The 27780-nt window shown below is 40.7% G+C and overlaps 1 protein-coding gene across 2 annotated transcripts in view; it reads right to left on the reverse strand.

The window, feature by feature from the left end:
* Nucleotides 1-442: 442 nt before the first annotated feature.
* The window catches only part of Cubn (cubilin), a 222821-nt gene continuing 195483 nt past the window's right edge, over nucleotides 443-27780 (reverse strand). For both annotated transcript variants that reach the window (XM_036188531.1, XM_036188530.1), the window contains exons 60-67: nucleotides 14943-15151; nucleotides 11227-11389; nucleotides 10654-10859; nucleotides 7842-7986; nucleotides 6773-6954; nucleotides 3904-4069; nucleotides 1966-2201; nucleotides 443-550 (exon numbers count right to left, since the gene is read on the reverse strand). In XM_036188531.1, the coding sequence (XP_036044424.1) occupies nucleotides 443-550; nucleotides 1966-2201; nucleotides 3904-4069; nucleotides 6773-6954; nucleotides 7842-7986; nucleotides 10654-10859; nucleotides 11227-11389; nucleotides 14943-15151 (1415 nt within the window). The remainder of the gene's footprint in view (nucleotides 551-1965; nucleotides 2202-3903; nucleotides 4070-6772; nucleotides 6955-7841; nucleotides 7987-10653; nucleotides 10860-11226; nucleotides 11390-14942; nucleotides 15152-27780) is intronic.

Consider the following 27780-nt stretch of genomic DNA (forward strand, 5'->3'; position numbering starts at 1 on the left):
TACCCCAAGCCACAGAGAAAAGCCAAGTTGCAATGGCTTAAAAAAAATGAAGACAACAGAACCATACATGGTTTTCAGTAACGTTTACTGCCTTGACTTTGACTTTTGTAGTGAGAACAATGCATATATGTGTATCACAATACAAATGTACATCAATATGCCCCAGAGTATTTTGAAGAACTTCTGAAAAGATGTCAGCTAAATGGTGCATCCAGTAAGAATGGTGTGTACAGCTGAGTTGAACACAGTTATGTTCTGTATTCAGAACACCAACTGTGAAAAATTCGTTCCATGCTGTCTCTGGTAAAGGCCACAGACATTCAGTTCATGTTTGATGGCATAGGCGGGCACGGGGATGAGGAAGGCAGAGTTCTGGGCAGGGTGGCATCTGATGATGCTGTGGCAGAGTCAGAGTCCTGGTCTTACACACAGCTCTCCCAATTCAGCTGTCCCACCATATCTGGAACCCTGACAGCTGCGTTGTATACTCAGCATGAAATCTTATGAAGACTTGATTGGATGAAGCTGTGAATTCGGCTATACTAGTATCCTAAAATTGAAGGGGGAAAAAGGTTAGTCTTTAAATTGAAAATATTTCTAGAAATGTCAGCCTACTTAAAGTATTACCTATAGAAACCTTATGGAGTTTATATTCTGTAAGTTCTGATAGTGAACCAACATATATTTCTAGAAGTGACTTGCCAATAATTAATGCATTAATTAATACAACAGAATGCTTCCAGGGACAGGAGGCTGAGAGGTGATGGGTGGGGAGGTAATGATGAAGTCCCATTGGTCTCTCGTTTCCTAGATCTCTGAGCTGGGTGTGAAGAGTGACAGCATCTTTACTGCAACATAAAGCACGTGCAGATCATCACACTGAAGCTAGCTGCTGGGGGAGCATGTGGGCCTGACATCTTATGCCAGTGTTTTACTTTTTTCTTTTATTCTTAGGCTTTATGTTTCAGGTTAACCTTGTGAAATTTTAAATAAATTGATGATGCCTTTCATTTAACAAAATAAAAGAAAAAGTAGTTACACATGGGAGGGAGTATATTTTGAAAGCGCCAGCATATCCAGTTATACCCTTGGATTTAATGTGACACGGGTCTACATGGGAGTCATCTGCCTCCTAGTGTCCCAGGTCTCCTTCAGCTACAAAATCCAGAGTAAACTGTTCTTCCCACAGCACAGGCTGTCGACTGTGGGATCAAATGGAGCTGAATGCTTAGAAGGTACTGAAATACACAAACAGGAGCTGTACAAAGATAAAATTTATCGATTTATCTCTTTAATTTTATCTTGGGTATAATAGCGACAGGATGGCTACTGATCCCAAGATCAAAATTTCTCCCCAAGTAACCAACTTCCTGTGTGAAGATATAGTTAGCAAACGGTTTCCTGGAGCGTCAGCTGTAATAGTGGAAAGTTAAGGAGAACTTAATTTCCGAACAGAGGGGCTTTGTTAAGTTATCTGGGCTGTACCCAGGTACGTAGAAAGTGTACCTAATCGGTGTGGTAAGATACCAATGATAGATTAGTAAATGATTAGATAGTATAAAATATGCAGATATGTGTGTATGTTCAAAGAAAGGTTCTGGGAAATAACAGCATTCTCAAGCTTTTACATTTTTGATGTACTTATTGATATTTCTAAGAATAAAATTTTACAACAGATTTTAAAAATAATTTATATATTTTTAATTCTCTAGGTTCCCATTGATATAATGCTTGTCCAGTTTGATTGAAAGACTCGTGTGAATAAAGAGAGAATAATTAGAAACATATAATGCCCTAATTCTATAGGGTTCGGTGGTGAGTGTAATATAACATATCTGCCACCAGATAGCGCTCATGCTCCCAAAATAGAAAATGGACGACTTTGTTTTTTGCCATGTGCCTATCCTGTTACTGTCAATGTTTAAAAGTCACATGTGAAAAATCTAATAATGACGTTTTACTCACTATTCCACAGTATGTTCCAAAGGGTGGTGAGCTGTCATCTGGCCCATTATAGAGAATGAGGTAGTTGTGGGCACAGTCTCCTGGAGGGTTGATATTGACAACAGGAAACCTAATGTTGACAGGTCTTCCAGAAGGAGCAATGATGGTCCATTCACAGTGAGTGTTGTTTGAGTAGCTGTCAGGATAGCCAGGGTTGGTTAATAGACCATTGTCACTAAAGAGAGTTCCTCCGCAGCCTGCAAGGAAGGAATAGAAAAAGGTTCCATTTAGCAAATGATAAACCATCCAACCTGCTTTCCCACACATGCAGACAATGGAAGGGACAGCTTTCATCTTCTTAAGGGGGTAGAGAGTCTGCAAAAGTAGCCAGGCAATGCAGAAACCCTCTTCTTGGTTGACAGCCCTGCAGGCCCATTCCCACTGGATATTCCTTTCCCGATGGTGTGACCCAAGGTGACTTCTCCCAGGACTGCTCTTTGCTAACCTCAGGCTGGGAACAAACTGGAAAACAGCACCATAGTTACCAGAGAGTCAAGTCTCTGTCTGCATGCTTTGAGAACGCAACAGGATAGGTAACCGTGGCCAGGAAGCCAAAACTAAATCAAGTTCTGTGGCACACCCAGGCTGATATTGCAGCCTAGATGCTACAATAAAACTGACTTTATCAGGCCCAAGCTGACAGTTCTAAGACCTAATCTTCTTCAGAATCTGATGTGATGCCTTTACCAGGGTCTCCTTTCTGTGGGGCTCCTGTGTATAATAGCGGCAGGGTGCCTATTGGTCTCAGACCAAAATTTCTCCCCGAGTAACCAATTTCCTGTGCAAAGCGAATAGTTAGAAAAGTGTTTCCTGGGGCCTGAGCTGTAGTAGTGAAGAGCATGCTTCAAGTCATAGCTCCTTAGGTCTCTGTGTCACTTTACTTGGTTTGTTCATTTATATTCCAAAGCTGCCACTTGAGTAGACAAGGGGATCCAGAAGAAACAGCCCAGGGTGACTGGACAACTTGATCTTCACACTTTATTTCCTGTTGATTTATTTTTTTTTGTTTGCTTTTTTATCTCTCTCTCTTTTTAATTTTAATTTTTCAAGATCGGTTCTTATTATGTAGGTCAGGGTGGCCTTAAATTATGACCACACCACCCTAGCCTCCCCAAGTGTGGGATTGCAGGCCTCTAAGCCAGCACAGGCAGGACTGTGGCTTTTATCTCCAGTTAGGGCAGTTAATTACTGAGCTGCCTTTGGGTGTAGAGACTTTGTTATCTGGGACTATTGGATGGGACCCTCTCTTATCCTTGAGTACACTTAGAATATTCCTTTTGTGATTTCTATTTCATAGGTTTTCAGGTATGAAAGAGCTTTTGTAAAGGTATCCCTCCTTTCTTGAGCTAAATGTGTTCACATGAGTTATATTTCCTGCTATTTAAAACTAGGCAACCAAACATTCAGGAAGATAGTTTTCCTGAAGAAGAAATTATGACACAGGACCACCACCAAATGACAGGAACCAGGAAGAGCACGGTTGCGCATATGTGCACACCATCAGGAGCGTCTGTATGTGCACTGTTGGCTGCTCATTGTGTGCACAGTCAGCGGCTTGTACACACACAGATATGCTCCTGATTTGGCCTTTCGGTAATTTCTTCCATTGAATTCTCAAAGAGACTTCCTTGGTGATCAAACCAGAAGAACAGGATAAAGTTGATATGGGAATGTTTATGGTGTTTACCTTCTCAAGCTTACTACATGTAAAACGCAGTCTTTTATGTCATAGGAATAATAAACAATTGTAGGATTTTGAAAAATCAGTACTTTCATTGTTTAAAAATCTGAATGTTTCACATAGAATCATCAGGTGCAGATGTAACGTGAAAATGGCCTTTACATCTGTAATCCTATTTCCTATGGACACTTTGTCTAGCCTCACAGTGAGCATCTTACCGGATGGAGAGGAGGTCCAGATAATTTCATATCCAGCGGAGGTGAACGAGTCATCGCTCTTAAACCGCAGATAGAGTTCGTTGCTCTGAGAGAAGATGGGGTTCGGCAGTAGGGTTCCACAGTACTTGCTAAGCAGTGGTGAGCTGCTGCTGCTGCCATTTCTTACCTGTTAAAACCACTCATTAGTTATCTCATCCATATTACTCCTGCTTCGATGTATCATTAGCACTTGAGACCAAGTCCAGTAAGTGTTCTGTTTGCATCTTGAGACAATGTCCCTAGCTCAGCCTGGCCCCAAACTCCCATTCTTCGGGTTTCAGAATACTGGGATGAGGCTTTCCACACCTAAGAATGAAGGATTTTTCTGTAAACACAGGGGAAGTCACCTTCATTTGTAAAGGAAAAAACATTAGAATTTACATCACATACCATTTGCATTGGGATTTAGAAAATGCCCCTTGAACTATAGCCATGGAAACATCAGGCATCTTTGTGATATACTAGCAGGTACCATGGTCCTACAAACTCTGCTATGTGTGCAGACATTTAAAGGGATGGAAAGTGAGTTTTAAAGTGGGGGGCACCAGTGTTTGGACTGTTTCCAGTCATTATACTTTATTCCTGGTAGACAGTGGTTGGTGCAATATTTCCCACTGAAAAGCATACAGTGGCTGCAATGTATGAAGTATATCAAAGCTCAGAAACAGGTCTTTTCCATGTGAGAAAAGGAAATGGTTCCATGCACCTATAATATTTCTGACTCTGTGGAGTTTCTTTTCCTCTCAGGCCTGGAAGAGAAACAGGAAATGAGCAGAGGTAGGAGTGGGGTGTGGCGGGGGGATAAGGACCTGTAATATCCTGCTTTCTACTGTGTGTTCTCAGAGTACTCTAGAGGCTTCACGTGTGAATGGTTATAGGCAATGGGTAGGCTGTGCATGCATGGAAGAGATGGATTTAGCATCTATGTGTTCAGAATCTGAGAAGCCACCCTCCTTCCCTTTCGGTTTCCACAGTTCAGAACCTGGCTGGCCTGTTAGCTTGAGTCACCCAGTCTCTGCAAAGGTGCAGAGGGACTCACTGGGTGAATGAGCTGGGGGCACGTGGGGGGGGGTAGTTTCTTCTAGACCTAGGCAACAGCGAGTGTTTATTGTTGGTTCTTTCCCTAAATGTTTAAACAAAATGGCTCTAGCTGGGACAGACTGGCCCGTTATCTCCAAGTCCATGGGATAGCTACCATATTTAAGAATGTTGGAAGGCCTGACCTGCCACCCCCATACTCTTGACTTTGAGTTTCCTTCCCTTGGGATCCTCTTAAATCACTGCTGAGGATGAGAGACATATAGCATAGAGCTTACCATGTTCACTTTTCTAAGGAGAAGGGGGTAACTCAGAGCAGAGGCATATCTGAGGAATAGAGCGGGAGTTGGAGGTACATTTGTTCACAGTAGGGTCTGGAGCAGGGCCCTCTCTGCTAGCAATACACTATAGAGTTCTCATGAAAGACTTCCATTCCCACCATAGTTAACATGAGTGGAACACTAGAGCTTCCTGCACACAATCCTCTTTACAAACCAATCCACCAGACTCAGATACATTTGACAGGCTGTGTTGTAGCTTCCTGACTCTGTATGAAATCGGAAGTTTCTCATCCATTCTCTGGAGTGGAGGAAGATATCTGGGTGACCTAGTTCTCACCCTCCAATGCTGAAAAACAAGACTTCACTTCCCAGCATCCAGATGACAAATGACCAAGGCTGAGTAGGACCAGTAAAAGGCAATTTGGGTTAGGGATGACAGCGTTAGCAGGGGAGCCCACCCCTTTTCTATATCACGCTCTTCTTGTTTCTGCTTAATGCTTCATAGAAACGTTTGATTTTGAGGATGGATAAGCATGTGAATTCAAGTCTAATACCTGACTAGCACAAACGACATAGCTTCTCCTGCCATGGAAAGTATCCCATGAGGAAGACTCATTCCCTGGGATTTCACTCAGACTTCAGTAAGCTTGTCGGAGCTGCACCTATGTGCAAGGACCATGTCCAGGGATACCATTCTCCCTCAGATTGAAGACCACACATGGGGTGGGTGGGACAGGATGGTATGGAAACAAGATAGCTGGGGATGTGCTGGTGATCTGTTAGCCTGGAAAAGGAACATCAGAAGAAAAGAGGCCCATGAGCCTGGAAGTGGTTTATCCCACGAAGCTCAGACCATTCTGGAGAACTTATTTGGAGTATAAAGCTAATCAAACACAGAAATTTTAACTACCCTGATTTGATTAATATGCATTGTCTATATGTTTGCAATATCATACTGTAACCCAACTAGGAGCATAGATAAAATAGTGATTAAGCTTTTACCGACCTGATCAAAGAGGCCCGTAACAAAAGGAATACATAAATCTGTGAGTCAGGTGTGGAGGCTGTGGACATCTTTTGGAGCTTTTCCAAAGCCAATCAGGAAGTTTTAGATTCAGTGCTGGCATAACATAGGTGCTGCACCCATTTAATGCCCCTAGGAACCAATGTGCCAAGGCCTTTACACATAAATAATGCCATCGGCACCTCGCCCTTGGCGTTCTCACTCATTCTGCAGGTTGGATCAACTCGGATCTAACTTCCTTGAAAAAGTCTTCTCTTCTCTTTTCCCTTCCTGAATGTTGCTTCAACCGACTGTGACACTGTCATCCATAATGTGCTTCCAGTACTGAAACTAGAATATGCTCAGTACACATTTATAGAATGAAAAATAACGATTACCTTAATAAAATGAAGAGAGACGCATTGGATTAAGATCACTATAGAAAAATTCTTAGCAGTCTTTCATCTTTTTACATCATCCATTTAAATTACATTCAAATATATATTACCTCCAAGAAATCACGCGTGCATTGTCTTGAATCTTCCAGCTGAAACCAATAAAAAAAGAGGGAAATAGTGTTGTTCTGTGGGGCTCTGAGAATAATGGTGCAGTCCAGGTTATTATCATATACTTGAGGCCACCCAGGACTCTTCAGAGTGCCAAATGCTTGGTTGTATTCTCTGTTGCAATCTAAGATAAAAACAATATTCATAATTAATGTGCATACCCACATATTCGATGTTCTTTCATCTTGACAATTCGATGTTTAAAGTCTACTGAATCTGAGCAAAGTTCAGAAGCTACTGCAGCCCCTTGGCCTATGTTTGAGAAAACTGGGATCTGAGAGATGGTGATAATTTGAGCGATGCTGAGAACCGCATATGCACAGCTGCAGTGCCCTGCATATGCACAGCTGCAGTGCCATGCCTCGCTAATGTGAAAAGTGTGCAATGCCCGCACCCTTTGAAGAACACTCCAGCATCTTTGGAACTCTATTGCTCACACGGAGGGAAAGTTCAAGAGTCAGTGTTGATGTTTAGACCTTTTCTAGACCCAAAGACTCAACCTCCCAGATACTATCTGTGTTAAGTTTCCCTTTGGTGAATTGTTAGTTCTGATACAATTCACATATTTCTTTTTACCATTTTATTTTGTAAAATAAAAACCAGAAGCAACTGTGTCTTTGAATCAAATGCTGCTTTGGTTTTAATCAAGTTCAAAGCAGTCCTTACATGAAATATTCTCTGCAAGCACTTCTTGGTCACCAAAATCCAGGAACTTCTTCAAGGCACTGTGGTATTTACAAAATAATTTCCAAAGATATAGTGATTCCCACCATTGTGGCCACACCAAAAATCACTAAACTGTGAACTTCGAATAAGTGAATAGTGTGCTATGAAAGAAACCTTGAAAAGCTTAGTTTTCAATTGCCTAAGTTAGGCCTGAGTCTCAGTTAAATCTTACTTCAGATGGGTTCATTTTACCTTAACAACACCTGATGTATTCACAGGAGTCAGTTCCAGCAATTCCTGTCACCAAAGCTGCTTTCCCCCATAAGCATGAAGTTTTAGGCTCACCTGCAATCTCATAGGTGAAATGCACTTGAGAGTTTGTGTTCAAAACGTCAGATCTGAAAACAACAGTTACAGTCCTCGTTGAAGAATAAAAGGCTGGCAGGGTTGTAAAGTTGGCACCGCAGAACTGAGTCACCGGTCCATTTCTCTGAAATGAAATAGAAGCCACATTGCCTAAGATTTGGTTTCAGAAGAGGGCAGCCACACCAGATAGTAAACAGTATTTAACATGTGACTTTAGTATCCAGTGTCTCCAGTGTCCAGCAGCACTTAGCATTAGCAGTGCCCCACCTTCCTTGAGGGATGGGAGGTACGGAGCAGAGTTTCTGTGAAAGCCATGAGCAGACTCTTCTCTACAGAAAACAAGATTGTTCCTTCTTAAGCCATATCACAGGGAAAGCATGTGTTTTGTTGGAAGCAGAGCCAGGCTGTGTGAGCTCCCTACAGGTCTCTCACTCCAGCTTCTCCCACACTCTGTAGTTCAGTTAGATTAGCCAGAGCTGGTCATACTCCTATGAGCATCCCTTTCCTGTCATCTCTGGCAGTTAGCATCTGTAATCATGTCCCCATTCTCTTCAGCAGCACTTTGGAGCCCTTGTTCCCTGGCAATGCACTGGGTAAATGTCTAATATTTTCTACACAGATAAGCAAGTACCCCAAAGACAGCACCCAGCAGCCCCTGTCACAGCATGCATATGGCTGAAATACATGCCGTTCTTGGCTCTGTCTGAAGGCACAGGCTCCAGCCCTGCTTCTAGACTCCTGTTACTGGCCCCTGCTCCTACACCTACCCTTAGCCCACTGTCTTCTGCAATGACCTTGTACTGTGTTTGTCTGCTACAAAGTCTAAACGTAACTGCATTGCTAGCCCTGCAATGTTTATATCCCAAGACTTCTAACTTTGTAGTCCTACATGGACCTCAGGTCTCCAGCAGCCTCGTGAAGCCTTTCTCCCCAGTCCACTGGGTGGAAGAGGTGCAGGGTGGTAGGGAGGGTTCTTCTGTATTCCTCATTATATCATCTCTTCTCTGTGGTGGCTTAGCTCCTAGTAATTTCCTATGTCCTAGCCTTCCTTGCTCTGAGCCCTGAGCGGCTTTAAGTAGTTTTAGAGACAGTCCATTAAACACCCTCACTTTGAACTTTACAGGGGTGATACTTATTTCCACTTTCCATGGTTGTCTACCCCAGAGCCAACTATCTACCTACACCTTCTCCAATGTTCCCACACCCACCAAATAAGCCTTTCATGATCTTCCAACTAGCTTCTCCTACTCTTGGAGAACTTGAGAATTCCAATTTTTCCCCAACTCATCTATCATTTTTGTCTTTATTCCCTATTTGTCCGCTGTAGTCTCCTTTATTCATTCAGTTTAAGCAGATTGTTAGTGATGAGAAATACGTATGTCTCATTGTTGAGAATACATAGTGTGTTTTTCATTATAGCATCTATCCTCTGTGGTATACTAACTCGTAGTAATTTTCTATGTCCTAGGCTTGTTATGAGCCTTTGAGTATTTTTATAGACAGTGCATTAAAGATCCTCACTTGTATTATTTGAGGCCAATCCAGCTGATCTTATATCTCAGTTCCCCCATACCCTTTACATGCTAGTGTGTGTGTGTGTGTGTGTGTGTGTGTGTGTGTGTGTGTGTGTGTGTGTGATGAGGAATCTGTCCTGATTCCCCTTGTTCCAGCTTCATAAAGTGACAGGAAACTGAAAGAACTTTGACACAAAGGGTCTAGTTTCACTTGGCTCTAAGTCATTCTCGTAGGCTTCCACTGGGAAATAGGAATTCTGTGCTGACAAGCACTGTGGGTGGAATGTCACTAACCTAGCATCTCAGCCAGCCTGGAAGCCTAAGAGTAACCTGGGTCTCCAGGATCTACACGGCACTCAGCTGTTCTCTAGCTTGTGTGTCTCTCTGACCCTCTATACCAAGTCAAGCTAGACTTTTCCCTCCTCCAGCAAGTTAGGGACATGTAAGAACCAGGGAACCCCCAGCTTTATAATGAGGAGGTTTGAAAACCCAGAAGGTGACAGGTGGAGCTCTGTGACTACCAGGCCCTGAGCATTTGAAATGGTCTTCTGAGAGTAAACGGGTTAGCCGTTCACTTGGCCACAGAGACCACCCAGATGTTTCCCAGCAGTTTCAGGGCATGAGCTCAGCCCATGAGCCCTGGATTTAAATATTTTCTCTGGCCACCGTGTCATTATGTTCTTCATCCCACTACCTATCAAGAACATGATCATGCTCAAATCTCTGGGTCTTTCACACACCAGCTGTGAAATGAAGACTCAGATATTTATTTACCTCTTTGAGTCCAAACAGCCTATGTTCCCCCTTTTTTATTCTCTCACATTGCCATAAGTGTAACCCCACTAAGCCAAATGGCTCTTAGCTGGTTTTCCTGTATTCTGTATGGATCCCTTCAGTTCACCCTGTGCATACCCTGCTGGCCACAGATGTGGTTCTCCAGGTGTGGCCCATGGAGCTCTGGGATTGGTGGCAGAGTACAAGATGTGCTCATCAAACACTGCTGAATGTGTGCTATGCTGATGAATCAATGTCTGGGGGGGGGGGGCTAGGGAGGTGCATTTTTTATCAAGATACCTGGATGATTCTTAGACACAGGACAATTTGAAAGCCTCTTTCTCACAGGACTACATTTAACTCTCTCAGTATTATGAAAAGGAGGGCTTCATCTCTTACTGAACATAAAATACAATTCTAGAAGTAACAAGGACTTTATTCAGCTGTGGATTCACTACTTGCAGTGTGTGCAGATGTGACGGCCAACATTTTGGGGTCTTTACCTGTGGTGAATCCTGGAGTTCTAAGTAGCTCTGTGAGCAGTCTTGTGAGGTTAACTGTAATTCCCACACAGTGATCTTGATCTGCTTGTGTGGAGGAGCCTCAATGACCCAAGTACAGGTGGAAAATTGTCGTCTGATGTTTGACAAATGAGGTGACGATGCATTTTGTGGGGTCAAAGTTGCAACATGTGTTCCGCCACAAGGCACTGAAGAGAGGAGTAAGAAAACATGTAGATGTTTTAATCATGTCTAATTGTGCATACCATCTTTAAAATCTGGCTCTAGCCTGGCCCACAGCAATGTTTTATTATTCTTTTAAGGATTTGACTTTATGTCCTAGTGACACAGGGCTACAATCCCAGTTCCTTGCAAGCTTGATGCAGGAGGATGAAGTTCAAGGCTAGCTTGGCAGCTTAGTGAGACTTCGTTAAAGAAGAGCAAAAGAAGAGAAATGAATGTAGCCCACATGTGTTTAATAATCCACTAAAATTGTAATTAATTTAGATATAGTAAGCATGTATTCTTGTCTGTGCCTAAGGACACATGTATTTCATAGTATGCCAAAATACTTACTGTCTACAAAGGTGTATGTTGCATTAAATCCTTTCCCTTCGAAAGTTATGTCAGAGACAAATTGAATCGTAAGGAAGTTGCCAGAAGAGATAAACGGGGCAGGTATTTGGGAACCACAGAATCTTCCACCAAAATTTGATCTGATGCTACTGCCATCTGCTATCTGGAAGAAAAAGTAGTTTTTAGTAGTTCATTATTACTAGGGAAATTTGTTATTTTGCACTGAGGCTACCATAGGGTCAGCACTAAGGGTCTTTATATTGATGTTCTTAATTTAGATTGCTAATACTATAATGGTTTTCAGTAAAAATCCAGTATGATGCCAAGCATATAGTTTTCTCTTAGGAGAAGTAGTATATAATTTAAAAATATGGCCATGGACTCATCAGACCCATTACTAATATCTCTGCTGCCCGAGTTATTACTAGAGGCTCTTCCTGAAGCTTCCCGGCTAGGCAAGCTCTTATTGCTCCTCTTTACTCTCAAGATGTCACCAGGAAGTTGCTGCTAAAATGAAGCCAGACCAGGAGCTACCTAACAGCTTCCTACCCTCTTACAACAAAGGCTGTGTCCATGACAACAGCTGTCACAGCCTAATAGAATGGGCTCCCCTCCCACCTCAGAGCTCATGGGTCTCCTTTCTGGCTGTCTGCTGGTCTGAGCTCCTTGAGCATCCCAGGCTCAGTAGGGCTTCACAGCTGTAGCATCTGCCTTCCTCTGCTTCCTGTATCCGCAGTGTCTTTTTTATGATCCCTTCAGGTCTTGCCTCCTATATGACTTCCCAGACTTTAAGAGTATGCAAGGCATAAACAGTGTTTCATCAGTCCCTAGTAAATGCTTTGATTCTTCCCCAATACCCACCTGCCTTGGTTTGTGTTGTCTTATTGTACCAGCGTACCATTTATAAAGAAACAAGTTGATTTGTGACAGTTCTGGAGGCTGAGAAGTCTTCACAATCCCAGGGCTGCCTCCAATGAGAACCTTCTTACCTTCTGACATGAAAGCATCACATGAAGAGCTAGCAGGAGCATGCCAGCTCCGCACTAGTTTCCTCTTTTATGGAGTCACTCACCCCATCCTAGAAACTCGACTCTCACAACTTTACCTAACCCCAATTAAATTGCAAAGCTCTACCTATACCATTAGCATGTGGATTTGAGGTTTATGTTTCTAACACAAACTAGAGTGATAAGTTCACACCACAGCGTATGCTTTCCTAAAATGTTCTCCCCAAGTCTTTTCCATCTCAATAAATAGCTCAAGACTAAACTTTAGTCATACCTAGCTTTTTCTCATTCCCATTACAACCATACCTGCTTCTTTCCACCTTCTAAATACATCTACATCAATGCCACATCACCCCATGCCTCCAGAACATGGTTCACAAGTCAGTTGCACAGAGTACCCACGGAGTTCTCCACCATGCTGCCCAGGTGTTTGGTGACCTCGATTAGTCTCTTGTTCATCCTGCAAAGCTACACCTTCACCTAATGCAGAATCTTCACTCTTTACCACTATCTGCAAGCCCTGGCCAATAAAGATGCTATCTTTCCTCTCACATTTGTCTCCTCACTGCCTCTGGCAGTCTCCTCCCTTGGTGGCATAGTCTCTCTTGAAGGACTGGCAACTCCTAGCCATGGAGCCTTAGCTCATAAGTCACCTCCTCCAGTATCGTCCTGTTTTACTTTACTGTGATCAAACTGTATTTTTATTGCTTATTTGCTTTTACTGGGCTCTCTCTATGCAAGAATATGAGTTTCACAAGTAGAGGCAGTAGTGTCTCCAGCACCAATAGCCATTTTACAAACACCCAAGGAAATAGTGATGGTTTAGATGTACCTCAAATACTTTATTAAACAATGAAGTAGGTTTTACCTTTTACTTATATTTCAGTAATCTTTATTGTTCTTTAATCATGAGTTCTGTGTTAGTGTAGTTCCAGATGTGAGCTCATAACAGAACCACATCAGATCAGAGATCTCAGAGCAGTGCTTCCCTGACATTGTTCTAGAGATGGTGAATTTCAAAATTAAAAGTTAGATAAACTGACCACTAGATGGCACTGTCTCTCCTATATGAACATAATTTCTATTCATGCCGAGACTGTAAAAGTGGAATTCTGTAATCTAAAATCCTCGATTTACAGAAAAAAGAGTTGCAAGTCTAGGACAATGTACTTTTTCTGATGAATCAAGTTTCATGATACCCACTGTGGTCTTCACGGTCATCGCAAGCTTTCCCCCTTTTTTTTTCATGTATCTGACTTGCGTTGGGTCTTTTGTGTATGGAGAAGCATAAAAACACTCTCTGTACCTTCAAAATGCTTATTGACCAGTGAGAAGGGCCAAAAGTAAATTTAAGCATTATATATATATACACACACAAATATGTATGAGGAAAATACAAAATAAAAAAGAAAGATAAAAGTAAAATAAAGTCAAATCAAATAGGGGAAATACATACTATAAAAGAAAGAAGTGTATTGGGTATGAGAGAAGCAGGAAAGACCACCCATTTCATGCCAAGGAGCTTGGGCCTCATTCTACAAGACCTGACATGGGTTTTAAGTAGAGACTGGTAAATGTGAAGGGAAGTATGAGGGAGAAGCCAGGGCTGGGTAGAAGGTGGCCCTGTGCAGGCATGACATTCATTCAATCACTGTTAAAGTGAGAGTCTCCCAACTGACTGGAGATACATATTTACAACTAGCATGGTTCCCAGGCTCCTGTGCCCTCAAGCCTGACATTCTTTCTATCTCTTTTCTGTTCTCTGACAACACCAAGTCTCTACTGTGGGGGACCCTGTACAACACTGGGGTGGGGATGGAATGGCTATGGTGCCTGGAACAATAACCCAGCCATACCTTGCTTCCTAGAATCCTGTTTCCTGGCATTACTGTGACAACATGCCTATAATAATCAATAAAAAGATAGACTTCGTCTCCCAGACCCAGTCCATGCATGAGTAATCTCTACAGCGACATAGTTAGAGCTCTGTTGTCTGGGGCCTGTGCTGAGGTTAAGCATCGTGACAGAAGGACATACTGGAGGCGGCTGCACACTGCATAGAAGCTGTGATGAAGAGAGAAAGGAGGGTTGGGGCTCAGGTACCCTCTCCAACGGTGGTGTCCTCAGGGACCTACCTTCCTAATGAGCCCCTCTGTTGTCAGCCATGCTTCCTTAACCGCTGGGCTTTGGTGGAACATTCAAGACCCAGACTATCATAGTAACAGTTATTTAATCTTTATGGTATAATCTGGCTTGCTGAGTCAACTCAGCTTTCATAGAGTGTGCTTTTATTGCAATATTTAACAGACAGTTTAAAAGGTGATATGAAGTATTGATATCAGCTTGACAAGATCTAGAATGACCTAGGGGACCAGCCTCTGGGCGTGTCTGTGAGGGAGTTTCTGGATTGGGTTAACTGGAAGGAGAAAAAAGGGATTGTCAAATTCCTTTGAATATCTCACTCCATATGCCCAAACTTCCCACAGATCACTTCTTAACAAGGAACTGAACAAGACATAACTCAATCTTGGAGTGAATGTTAGAAGTCACTTCAAGTTTGAGGCATGATACATGAACTTGAACAGGAAACTAGCATCTATAATATGTCCTGAAGCCACTGTGAGCAACTGTGGTCCCATTTTGAAGGCTTCTAGATGATAAGCTGGAACACAATATTTTAGAGTAGACTTTATAGTGTAGCAGTCTTACCTGCACATAATCATAGTTGCAGATTCCTTGGTATGCTGCTGCCTCCAGAGAAAACTCACTGAAGGTGAGGTTAATGAGTTTGTTTTCAGGTGCAATTATGTACCATATACAGTTTAGACCTTGGTCATACTTTCCATCTGAATCAGAATCAGGAGAGACAAAGGTATTGTTGTCATCTGTCAGGTATCCACCACATCCTTGCTGTGGTCCTGTTTAAAAAAAAAAAGACACATCACTGTGCAGATGAACAAAATGATCTTAACTTTCACGTGGAAGGTTTTTGAAAAGGGGAGGTGCCAATAGCCACATCAGAGGAACAGCAGGTAGCAACTGAAGTTCAATGGGTCAGCCCACCAGGAAGCAACTCCCTGATGGGTGAATCTTGGATAGTCTAGGCCCTGAGATCTTTACATGTTTGCTTCTGCTGTCTTCCTCTGGCATCTGGCATGGTGTGAATAGGTGTGGAGAGATCCCCACTGCCTGTAATATAGTTTGTTCGTCTCCTGGAAACATCCCATTCTACTGGGCATTTCTAACCTGTGGATTAATATGAAGATGATTCCTCCCTAAATTGTACTGTCTAATTGATAATAATAATAATATTAGCTTACACAGATTTTTGATGAATGGAAAATACAAGGAAATGTTACACAGCTAGGGCCTGTGAGTTTCATTTAAGGAGCTGCATTAGATCACAGCTCAGGTTAATGATTAAGAAAAACAGTTGAGTCCCGGGAGCTAGACTGGCTCAAATTCCTTTAATCTTGATGCTGAAAGACCCAGTCACAGGTTTTGGTGTGCATTATTAGCTGAATCAAAGCTTTGAAATAACTTCAAGTTAGATAAGATGCTTTGATAATAGCTTTAAAATGAAAAACCCCAGAAAACAATCTAAAGTTCACAAGGACACATAGCTGAGTTATAGACTCATTAGATTGGGGTCAAAAATACAAAGCAGCCCAATTGTGGCTAGCTGATATACTTTCCTTGCTAGGTTTGGTTTATAATCAAAGGTGATGATTAGTCCCTTGTTCCCACCCTCAATTTCCGTTCCCACCTTCAATCTCTTGATATAAGAAACTGTTGATGAATGGGCAAGTACACTACAGATTTAAAGTAAGTGACTGATGGTTTTTATGTATAAAAGTTTAGGTTTATGATTCCTTTAAGATTCCTTATAAGATTTATTTCAAGATAAATAATACAGTGATTGATTCTTTCTTTGTAACTGCAATATGCAGCCTGCCAACAAAAGAGTTGGCTGAGAAAAACACTTTCTGCTTGCTCGTGTTCTGTTAATCTGTAACAAGTAACTGAGATGTAATGTATGTGGGTTATTGGAGTGACTTTGTTTTTAATCATGTAAGGGAGATGAAAAACATGTTTTACCTGTATTCATTATAATCATTCACTTGAAAAATGGAATGTAACCACTTTGTAATTCCTATATTGCCTGAAAAACTTTGTTGGTGTATAAAAGCTATAGAAAAAAAGGTATACAGAAGACAAACAGAGAAGAAATGAGAATAAACAAGGAAAACATCAAGAGAGTGTGTGAGTGTCTTTTTCCCTAACCCCCTCAGATAGAAAAGTCTAGTACATGTCAACACTGTGGATTTCCCCTTGAGCCCTGTGCTGCTGGAGGCTGGGCTCCCAGGCAGCAATAGGCAGGTTACATTTTCCACCACATATTTGTGAACATTATCAAAAGGTTTCCAAACACTGGCAGGCATGTACATGGGTTCCTCAAATTTTCTTGGCTCCTTGCTTATTGTGGTCATTTGAAAGAAAATGGCCCCCCCAAAGGGAGTGGCACTATTAGGAGGTGTGGCCTTGTTGGAGGAAGTGTTCCACTGTGGAGGCAGGCTTTGAGGATTCATATATGCTCAAGCCAGGCCCAGTGAAACAGACCACTTCATGTTGCCTGCAAGTCAAGATATAGGATATTCAGCTACTTCTTCATCACCATGTCTGCCTACACATCACCATGTCACACCATGATGATAATGGACTACACCTCTGAAAATGTCAGCCACCCCAGTTAAATGTTCCTTTGTAAATGTTGACATGATCATGGGGGCTCTTCACAGCAGTAGAAACCCTAACTAAGACACTTACTCTCTTTTTATTGCCATCGCCCACTGGAGTGGCCTCCTTTTCAGCATGGATAGATACCTGAGAGCAAGTAATCATATTGAGGTGCATGCATGTGCCTATTTGAAACTATTCATGTGATTTATTCAAGTTTTTTCCAACCTTGAAATACTCAATTTTCACAAAATTGAGTATTTTGCATAATAAAGCTGGTGGAAAATGTGCACATGTCTGACTTTTATGTTCTACTTTTGTGAACACTGCCAAAACTGGAAATTCAATTTATGAAGGTTTACCCAATACCTCTAAGAAAATTACCTCCCAACCAGGTTTTCATTTAAATAGTCTCACAGAAAGAGGCTCTGAGGAGGCAGTTAGCTCTGTAGTAGTCTAGTTTACATTAAACTACATTCTCTGTAATTTTTTTTACTTTTCCAGAATCAAGTCATGAGACTGAAGAACCAAAGAACTTCATTAGAGAAAAATTGCCTACATTGAAATTCAACAATTAGTGATACATAACCAAATTACATAATACAGAGTACTCTGATGATGCCTGCATGTCTGCTGTGGGAAAAAGTAGAACCCAAATTCCCTGGATTTAGGTTCTGTCTACTCCACAGCCTAATAGGTTTATCAGAAATGACAGAGAAAGAACATACAATGAAGAAAAACCTACTGATGATTTCTAAAGAAAGGTCAAATTAAGCTCAAAGTAGTCACAGTAAAAATAACACTAAATTAGTGTTCAAATTAATGTTCTACAACTTGCAAAAGACACAAATGCAGTTAATTTCCTTTGTCATTGGATTTCCATTTGTTTCATTCCAATTATTTCTCTACTTCCAGTGAAAAGATTACCTTCCATATTAGGGGGCACTAAGATGATATCTCTCCTCAGCTTTAACCTTAAAGTATAGAGAGTATACAGAGGGACTTTCAGCAAAGCACAGCACTTGGCAGGCCAAGCTGCCCTGTCCCAGCTTCTGAACCAGGTAAAACTAGAGTATTTGCACAGCCAGATATAACCTGGAACTGAAAAGCTTCCAAAGGCCTGATCCCTAATATGGCCACATCTAGTGTACAGGTCAAAATGAATGTAAAACATAAGTACTGCATATAGCCACACTATGTGCTGCTGGTGGGTCAGCTCATGAAACATGACTGCAAAAGACAGAAAGAACTGGAGCTTGGACAGTCTGTCATGGGTTGTTACATAAGGAACCCAATTAAGCTAATTGGCTTGCATAGCAAGGAGGAACAATTACATTATTAATGAAATGGAAAGTGTATGTTTATTTTAATATTTCCTTAGTATTCAAGGATGTAACTTAGGATTGAAGTCCATTAGAAGTAATAACATAAACAACAATGATACTGTGGAGAGAATGATAAGAACATGTAAGAATAGGATTGAGATCATCTAGTCCAGGCTGAATGAAGCTCACCATCCAATGTTAAGTGAACAATATGTATAGGAAGGCACAATTTTGTTCTAAAAATCATGAGACAAATAAAGGATCATACCAAGGCTCAAGACTAGGACATGAAAAGCTTTTGATTGTATTCTATGGATGGTGGGGATCCACTTGAAAACCTTTTTTGTAAGATTTATTTTTATTCTTATTTATTGTATGTGTGAGCAAATGTTACACATGTATGAGAGCCTGTCAAAACCAAAAGAGTGCATAGTTAGATTTCTTGGAGCTGGAGATATAGGCTTTGTGAACTGCCCTCTGTGGGTGTTGTGAATGAGCTTGAATCCTCTGGACGAGTAGTAATTGTTAAACTTTTAAGCCATCTATAGCTCCTTGAAAGGCTTTTTGATCAGAAAAGTAGTAGTATAATTTTATCTGGAATTGCATCTGGTAGTAGCCTCTTACATATAAGAAGTTCACTAGAGGAGGTGGTGCCAGTGGAGAGGTGGCTGCTACAGTATAGATCTGGAGTGGCAAGAGGCAATGAAAAGTTGGAACTTAATATATATTACATCATCAATATATCAGCTTCAAAAATGAAATGCTACTTTTAAAAAGTTAACCTATATATTTTATCACTATTTGCATGTTAGTTATAGCTAGCAAGTTAATAAGGGGAAAGTTATCAGATGACTCTTCTCACTCAAAGTGAACGGCATTATGCACACTTACTACTCAGTAGTAGCTATACCACTAATAAAAGTGATGCCATAAGGTAGATAGGGCTCAAATGGAGATGGGCAAGCAACTCTACACACACATAAATGATAAAAAAAAGTTTCAGTTATAAGCAAATGACATCTGGCTGGCTACACAGTATCACTGTAGTAATAGCAAACACACACACACACACACAGAGTGAGAGAGAGAGAGAGAGAGAGAGAGAGAGAGAGAGAGAGAGAGAGAGAGAGAGAGCTGGTCTGAGTTATCAAACTATTACAGAGAACCCAATTCATAAAATACAAAGAACAAATAAGATGGAAAGCTAACATTACTTAATATTAATCAATATTATCAGTTAGATAACCCTGGCCAAAGTAGCCAAGTAACTATAAGAAAAATGATATTATATGAGTGAATAGAAGTTTACAGTGTTCTGGAAATGATAACAGACAAGTGTCCCATATTAGTATTTAAACATAGTTCAACTTCTCCACACTTCAGACCTCCAAAGGTAGATGGGAACACAAGTGTGCATGTCTTTGGGGGAATGTAAACAGCAGTCTTAACAAAATGAGGATGCCTTGTAAGTTTCCCCATCATGATCATGATGCCCCTTGCTCATAGAATCCCTCTTCTCTCTCTTCATCTGGATTCCTTGAGCTCAGCCTGGTGATTGGCTGTGGATCTCTGAATCTGCTTCCAGCAGTTACTAGATAAAGGCTCTATGATGACAGTTAGGATATTCACCGAGCTAATTACTGGGGTAAGCCATTTCAGGGAAACTCATGAACTTGAGACCAACAGCTGTGGAGCCTCCATGGGACTGGACTAGGCCTTCTGCATGAGTGAGACAGTTGGGTAGCTTGATTGCTTAAGGGACCCCCTGGCAATAGGATCAGGATCCATCCTGAGTGCATGAGCGGGCTTTTTGGAGCCTTCTACCTATGGTGGGACACCTTGAACAGCTTTGATGCAGGGGGAGGGGCTTGGACCTGTCTCTGCTGAATGTACCAGGCTCTGCTAACTCCCCAGGGGAGGCCATACCTTGTTAGAGGAGGGAATGGGGGGTGAGTTGAGGGGAGAAGGCCGGAGGGGCGGGAGGAGGGAAGAGAGGGGGATCTGTGGTTGGTATGTAAAATGAATAAAAAATTTCTGAATAAAAAATAAATAATAATAAACAAAACAAAACAAAATGAGGATGCAATGTTAAAAAGTTCTATGGCCACATTGCTGTGCCCAAAATATCTACAGTAACAAGATACAATGGGATCTGTGACTACAGAAGAGTCCCATATACTAAAATATCTGTGCTTCCCGTATTGGTATTTTGAAGTTCCTTTTCTTCTGGTAAAGACATCATAACATGTTCTGCTTCGACATCACAAATCCATCATCTTTTCCATTACCTCATAGTCTTCTACTATTTAAAGTGCTTAGCAAATGGCACCTGCTTTAGCAGTCAGACTGTCAGAGCCACTTGGTTGACACACCCTGGACCCAAGAACAAATGTCACTAGAGCAATAATCTGTAAGTTGGAAACATTTAGCTCAAAAGAGCTATTTGTGCAGAGAAAGAAAGTGATAAGGGGCCGGGGGCAGGGGGAACCCTACTGGAGATATAAACCCACATTCAGCAGAACAATCCCAGCCAGATCTACTTAATTAACTCAGTAACTGAATCCTGAACGACTAAACTTCAGAGTGCAGCACAAGGCAGCATCAGTCTGGTAAGAGAAAAAATAGCTGCCGTATCTCGGAGAAACATCTCAGAGACTTCAGTGGAGGGAGACAACTTTATTAAGAAGTTATTTTGAGGACTGCCATTTTTTGTGACTGACACTTTCCCGAGGTCTTGGGGATGGTATCTCTCTGTTTCTGGACTCTTGCTGCTCTAGAGGTGAGTGGTCAGCTGCACTTCAGATAATGATCACCCTGACTTCAGCATATTCCTGCTTTCCAGCACCCGCTGTGGCTGGAGGTGGCAGCCCAAGAGCGCTGGAAGCGTGACACAAATGCATCTAAGAATCGGTGCCCTGGTAAGACAGAGCATGCCATGTGGCTTCTCTTCAACCACGCAGGGCCTGAGCTTCACACTCCCAGTTTGGAGTAAAGTTCATGTGACTTTCACAGCTGCAGCATCAACTGATCCAGGGTTGTGAACTCACTGGAGAATTCTACGTGGTTCCTGGTGGTCCCACTGTGCTTCTTTCTCTAAAAGGATTTCATAGACTACATCAAAACTTCATGATTAAAAAAAAAAAAACCCAGAAAACAAGGATTAGAAGGGAAGTTTCTCAATTTGATAAAGAATATCTGCACAACTTATAGCTATTAGCAAACTTTTAAAAAATTGTGTGTGTGTGTGTGTGTGTGTGTGTGTGTGTGTGTGTGTGTGTGTTCATGCCTGTGGAGGCCAGGGTCTAATGTCCAGTATATTTTGCAATTGTTCTCCATATTGCATTTTGAGATAGAGCCTCTCACTGAGTCTGGAGCTTGCTGAGTCTGCTGTAGACTTAGACCCACATCAAACGGGGGCTTGGTGGGGAAAAGAAGCCATTTGTTGTTGTTCACTTTTCACTCTACACATCCAGATCAATTTGTATGAGCTGTTCTTTGGTCTGCGGTGCCATACCGCTTTAAAGGGAAGTAAAGCAACTGATGAGTATGTAATCTGTAAGGTGAGAGCTAAAATAAATAATATGTGTGTAATAACATTAAAAGAAGAATGACAAAAAGTGATTATTTTTTCAGAAGCTAAGAAAAGGAGCTAGAGGCTCAAAAGCACCTGCCACCAAGCCTGAAGACTGGGGTTCAATGCTCAGGACCTATACACTGGTTGACTCCTGCAAAGTTTTCCTCTAATGTTCTGTGCACTGTGCACTCCATTCCCAAACACATGCACACGCAATAAGTGAAAAACAAAATGCAATCAAAAGTTTAAAGGCAAGAAAGGATGGTAGCGGGAACACACAAGGAGGCAGGATAAACAACAAAGACTACAAAGACTGAGTGAAACCTTATAACACCAGTTATTTTGTTACCCATAAATATGTTAAATGTTAAATTCCCCAATGGGAAGAAAAAGCCAAACATAAAATACACTCTTCAGCATAGAGAAAGGCTGGAAGTAAAAGGGTCAACAAATACGCCATACACATATATGTGCACAAGTATAATTAGAGTTTTTAACCAAATGCCTTTTGGGTCCAAAAGAAAGCTATGCATATTATTCTAAATCAGGAAAAATGGAAATTTTGATTAAGATGTTTTCAAAAGTTATTGCATAATGATATGAATTAATCTCCTAAGAGGATACAGTGACTTTAGGCATGATTGTTCTTCATAGAGTATATGGATCTCAGTGAGCGCCTTTCTCAACCTCCCAAGATAAACCTACTCGTTAGAGCTGGGAATTCCTGGCTTCTCAGATAAGTATGGAGAATTTTCTAGCTTAATCAACACTACAGCCCTATAAAGTATTAGTGATGAGTGTGCCCATTTTATAGATTAGAAAACCAAGACAGAGTAGCTAAGCATATTGTCCAAGGCCAAACTTGTTAGAACTATAAACTGGCTCTGATACTCCAAAGCATACATACTATTCAGGACAGCCATTTTCACAGCTAGAGATATCATACTGAATTTACAAGGAGCTGTTGACTTCTCACTATGAGTTTAACAAGCCTAGAGCTTGCTAAATTCACCAGTGCATCCTTCAAATCACTGCCTGCATAATAAGTAGCTAGAGAATATTGTAAAAACAATGAAGGAATACATTGAGCACAGTTATTAGATGGATCTTTGCCTTCTAGCATAGGGTTAGAAAGGGAATATTCATAATCAAACTTATTTCTTGATGTATTATTATAGCATTGTGTTATTATAAAAATGTGTATATGCACATGTATACATATATACATACATATATATGCAAAATGACTGTTTACCCTTGAGTGTAAGCTTTCTTTCAAAGCCAACTTTTCTAATTTTCATGCCATATTTGACTGCATATTTCAGCAGAACAGCAGTAAAAATTTCACCAAAAGATACAAAATAATGACTATATAAGTCACTCTAGCAGGTTGTCTCACCGTAAGGAAATGCTTCTTTGGCAACAACAAATGATGTCAGGTCTATTACTTAAGGGATTTGAATCACGGAGTATTGGGGTAGTATGTCAGTAGGTAGAATGCATTCATTCATTTGTAGAATTCAGGACATATTAATGAGCATACTCTCTATTTAAAGGTAATATGATTTTACTGAATATTCACAATTACATAAGCAGAAGTTTTAAAAAAGGAAAACATTTTGTTTAAAGAAAAGCAAGTTAATAGTCACATATTACTTGGATGTCATAAAATAGATGATGATATAAGAGATGAAATTTATAAAATCAGAGCCAACAATCAAGAGTTTTATAATAACAATTTAAAGAAGGAAATAAATTTTTTTATTTTCATTAATGTGTTATTTCATACTAAATATATAGCTGATTTTTTTTTAACTTTTACTACCCTGGTGTCATCTTATTTAATTGTGACAGAGATCAATTCCCCTCCTCTCAGAACTTGCTAAGTGTCCTTGAGAAGTCATTTAATTCCCTTGTGACTTATTCCTGCACTTTCAAACTTGAGTACCTGACAAGTGTACCAATCAGGGTTGCACTGTCAGAATAAAATATCTAAAGCCCTTCATTTTTTTTTTCAGAACCCTAGGTAAGAAATGTCACTAAATTGGACTCTATAGTTTGAAACTACTAATTTTTTGTCATACAGATTTATTATCCATTACTATAATATAAATATATTCCCTATATCTGTGCTTAACCATGCAAAGCCAATAGGGCAAATATGACATTTTTCTATCAACACCAAAAAGGTGGCTTTTACAACATATATTCATATCTACAAAATACATATACTTGCTATATTTATAATTATGTAATAAACTGTGTAAATTATATTTAAAGCATAATTTTGTTGTTTATATAAATGTTAAATAAGTAATATGTATTTCAATATTACATATTATAACATTTTTATATTACACATGACTATGATTGGAAACATATAAAGGTTGTATACCATTTGTTATAAATATGCCATATATAAATATATAACTATTCTATTTTGTAGTATTATAGAGTGATAGTAAATCATGAGTGTACTATTCAGGACTGGCATCCCACAATTTAAAAACAGATAGAATCAAGTGAGAAGATGAACATGGAAGGAAAGAGTGCTAACAGAAAGGGAGAGGAAAACTAACTCTTCTTATAGGAAATATTCCCAGGACCTCTCCTTAGCCTGGTACTTCTATAAATTGCCCCAGAGGCAACATAAGCCAATTAGAAAAGTGTGGGTTGGAAGATGGTCAAATCTAGTTCAATGCTTGGCTTTGACCACCAACAAATTAATCTTTAATAAATAGTTCTCATTTTCTTCTTTGTAAAATACACTAAGTCCTGCCTCATAAGGTAGTTATGAGGATTAGATGAATCAGTCTAGGTAAGGGAGCTTGGAGGAGAAGCTTAGTGATGGGCAGTCACTGTCATTATGCTCTGTGATTTTGTGACAAGTCTTTACTCATGAGTGAGCAGACTATAAAGCTACCATACAAAGTGAGCAGATTGCTAGCAAGTTAGAACAAAGAGATAAACAGTCCCATAATACTTTTTAATATTTCTGAATGACTCGTTGATAACTAAAGTCTGTTTAAATTTTATTGTTGACTGTATTTTGCTTTTATGTACCTGAGAATACCATATCAATGCCAATCCAGCATGCATAAGGATGATTACAGGAAATTTCTAGTTACAATAACTTAACTCAGACATCCAGTTATTGGAGACAAAGCTGAGTCACATTTTGCAGAGGGTGTGGCTTCCATCATGTAGAATCACTGTTTTCCGGATCTTTCTCTCTAAATGCTTTTCACCATGTTACCTTATTTGACCATTAATCTGACCACATAGCTTGGTATCTAAAAAACCATCTGGCTTATTGTCTGAAGGACAGACAACCCTATCCTTCCAGACTTGGGGCAAACCTAGCCATTCAGGGGGCAGGAAGGAAGGTACTTGATTGTGGGGGATACTGGAATATGTTTATTAAAACCTTTTCCTTGCTTGATCTAAGACTTAACTCCTGTCTCCTACATGATTCTATATAGTTTTGATGAACTATGCGCTAGCAGTTTCTTTATTCCGTTCATACATTCTAAGCTAAGCAAATACTCTTCTCAGTGAGTCCCTAAAGAATAAGCTGCAGATAACATTGTGTTTAGCTTTATCCTCTGGGGACAGCTAATCAACAGGGAAAGCAAGCAGGCTTGCAAGGGGCAGGAACAAGCTGAGTCTAGTTTCCTTTAAATGGGTTTACAATTTCAGCTCATCTCATTTTCAGGCTTCATAAAAGGAAGCAAATGACATTAAGAAACCAGATGAATAGCATCCCCTGGTTGCTTTCAAGTCATACCCTACCATTGCTTCCCTGAAAGTTATGTGAGTGGTGATTTATCAGATTATTGAACTGATAACCCAGCTATCTGACCGTACTGTGCTTCTAGGAGTCAGGGCAGTTGGCAGCCTGTCGCCAGCTGCTCAGAGGCGCCTAGAGACACATACACACATATTTTTAATGTCAGTGAATGTTTGAAAGTGCATTCTTTTATTGCCAGGCTACACAATTTCAGAGTGCCTCTCGGAGTTCAAACTTGACACCACAACTGGGAAGGCTAAATATAACTAGAAGTGGGATTCTCAAGTGGGCATGAGAGTCTCAAATGGAGAGTCTCCTCCATTTGTTGAGACCATGGTTTTCATTTCCGTGAGCCCAGGCTCTCTGCCCCCGCTGTCTTTCATATCCCCTTTTAGAAGCCAACCATTTTATTCACTCACCTTCTTTCCACCCCCTTCCCATTGTCTGCACTTTTAGCACATTTGAGAGATGTTCTCCAAGAGTATGATAACAGGTCCAGAGACCGAGCTCATGTGACCCAATTTTGAATCATATCCACTATCTCCAGAACTGGATGAAAGGGATTCTACTTTCTCCCTGTAAAATAGCTTAACTCTATGAATTGTGAATCAATTTTGAGAATAAATTAAATATAGTTATAATATGTTATATCAGGCACATACAAATGTAATTTCAAAGTAGGCATAATTTACCAATCTATTCTTCAGTTCATTCACACAGTCACTATTGATGGAGTAACATTTATGTATGTCTGGGGCCTCTACAAGGCCTTAGGATTTAATTAGAATTTAACTTCTGAGCTGACTTAAGTTATAAAATATACTTTAGGACAGCTATGGTATGTTCCAGGAACTAATCTTTTTTACCTTTAATAGATTCTTAAAAGATTAGAAAGTGGTAATATTTCAAGCTGGTCTTCTTCAGTAGATAAAAAACTGAGCATAGAGCGATCAGGGTTTTTCCTAAAGCTCCAACACAGGCAGTGGGATGATGAGTCATCTGTATCCCGGGTACCTGAATCCTGGCACACAGCTTTTCCCCTTTGGCCACACTCCTGCCTTTGTTGACCTGTGATTCATTCTGTCCTTGACAGACATGTATGTTTGTACTCATACCTTCCTCTCACAGCCACCCCGGCTTTGCCCTGAGTGCTGCCTGGCTTGTCTCCACATGACTAACAAGCCAGGTGATGGAAGAGGGATAGTGACCTCCATCATTGGCATATTTGCTGTGATCAGCAGGAGGCAGGGAGCTTAAAGTTAAGCTTCTGGCCACTGCAGTCCCTGATGCAGCTTTTTTCTGGAGGGACAGGGATTTGTCTCCCTAGATTGCAGGGACTCCTAATTGTCTCTTGGGATATTCATTGATTCCAATGCCCAAAAACTTTATTGGGCCAAGTTTAGTGTTGTATACTATAATTGTGCTGAAGTGGTACAAAATGAATGATTTGAGGGAAGGGATGGAAGGGGGCTAGGGAGATAGCTAAGGAGATAAAGTGCTTGCTTGAGGCCTAGAGCTTGGAACCTATTGCTATAGATAGAAGCTGGCCCGACAAGATGACTCACCTGTAATCACAGCCCTTGGGAAGTGGAGACGGATTCTAAAACAGGCTTACTAGCTATACTAGCTATGCTGGTAAGCTACGGGTCAATTGAGAGACCTTGCCTCGATGTATACGCAAAGAATGACTGAGGCAGAGTCCAGCCTCAATCTTGGGCCTCCATATGCACATACATGTGGATATACATCATTCATGCATAACACACACACACACACACACACACACACACACACACACACACACACACTACGAAAAAAAAAAAACAAAGATAAATAAAATTACGGTGGTACTGAAAGTACACACCTAGCTCTGTATCTAGAAGATCTGTATATAACATAATGAGTAGTCATGAAAGACTCATAACATTGTGAAAGACTCAGCAAAACACTTGGACATGAGGTCAGTATAGTAAGGAATGCAGGCAAGAGCTGTAAAAACGTGTGTTCAAAGATGAAGTATTTCGTTCATAACATGTGCAAGTTGGCCATAGCCAAAGGGAGCCCTTCTGACAAAGGGAGGCTAAAACTAAAGCTATCAGAAATTATTAGAAAAAGCAGAGT

The sequence above is a fragment of the Onychomys torridus genome, chromosome 5 (genome assembly GCF_903995425.1).
Source record: "Onychomys torridus chromosome 5, mOncTor1.1, whole genome shotgun sequence".
NCBI classification, from domain to species: domain Eukaryota; kingdom Metazoa; phylum Chordata; class Mammalia; order Rodentia; family Cricetidae; genus Onychomys; species Onychomys torridus.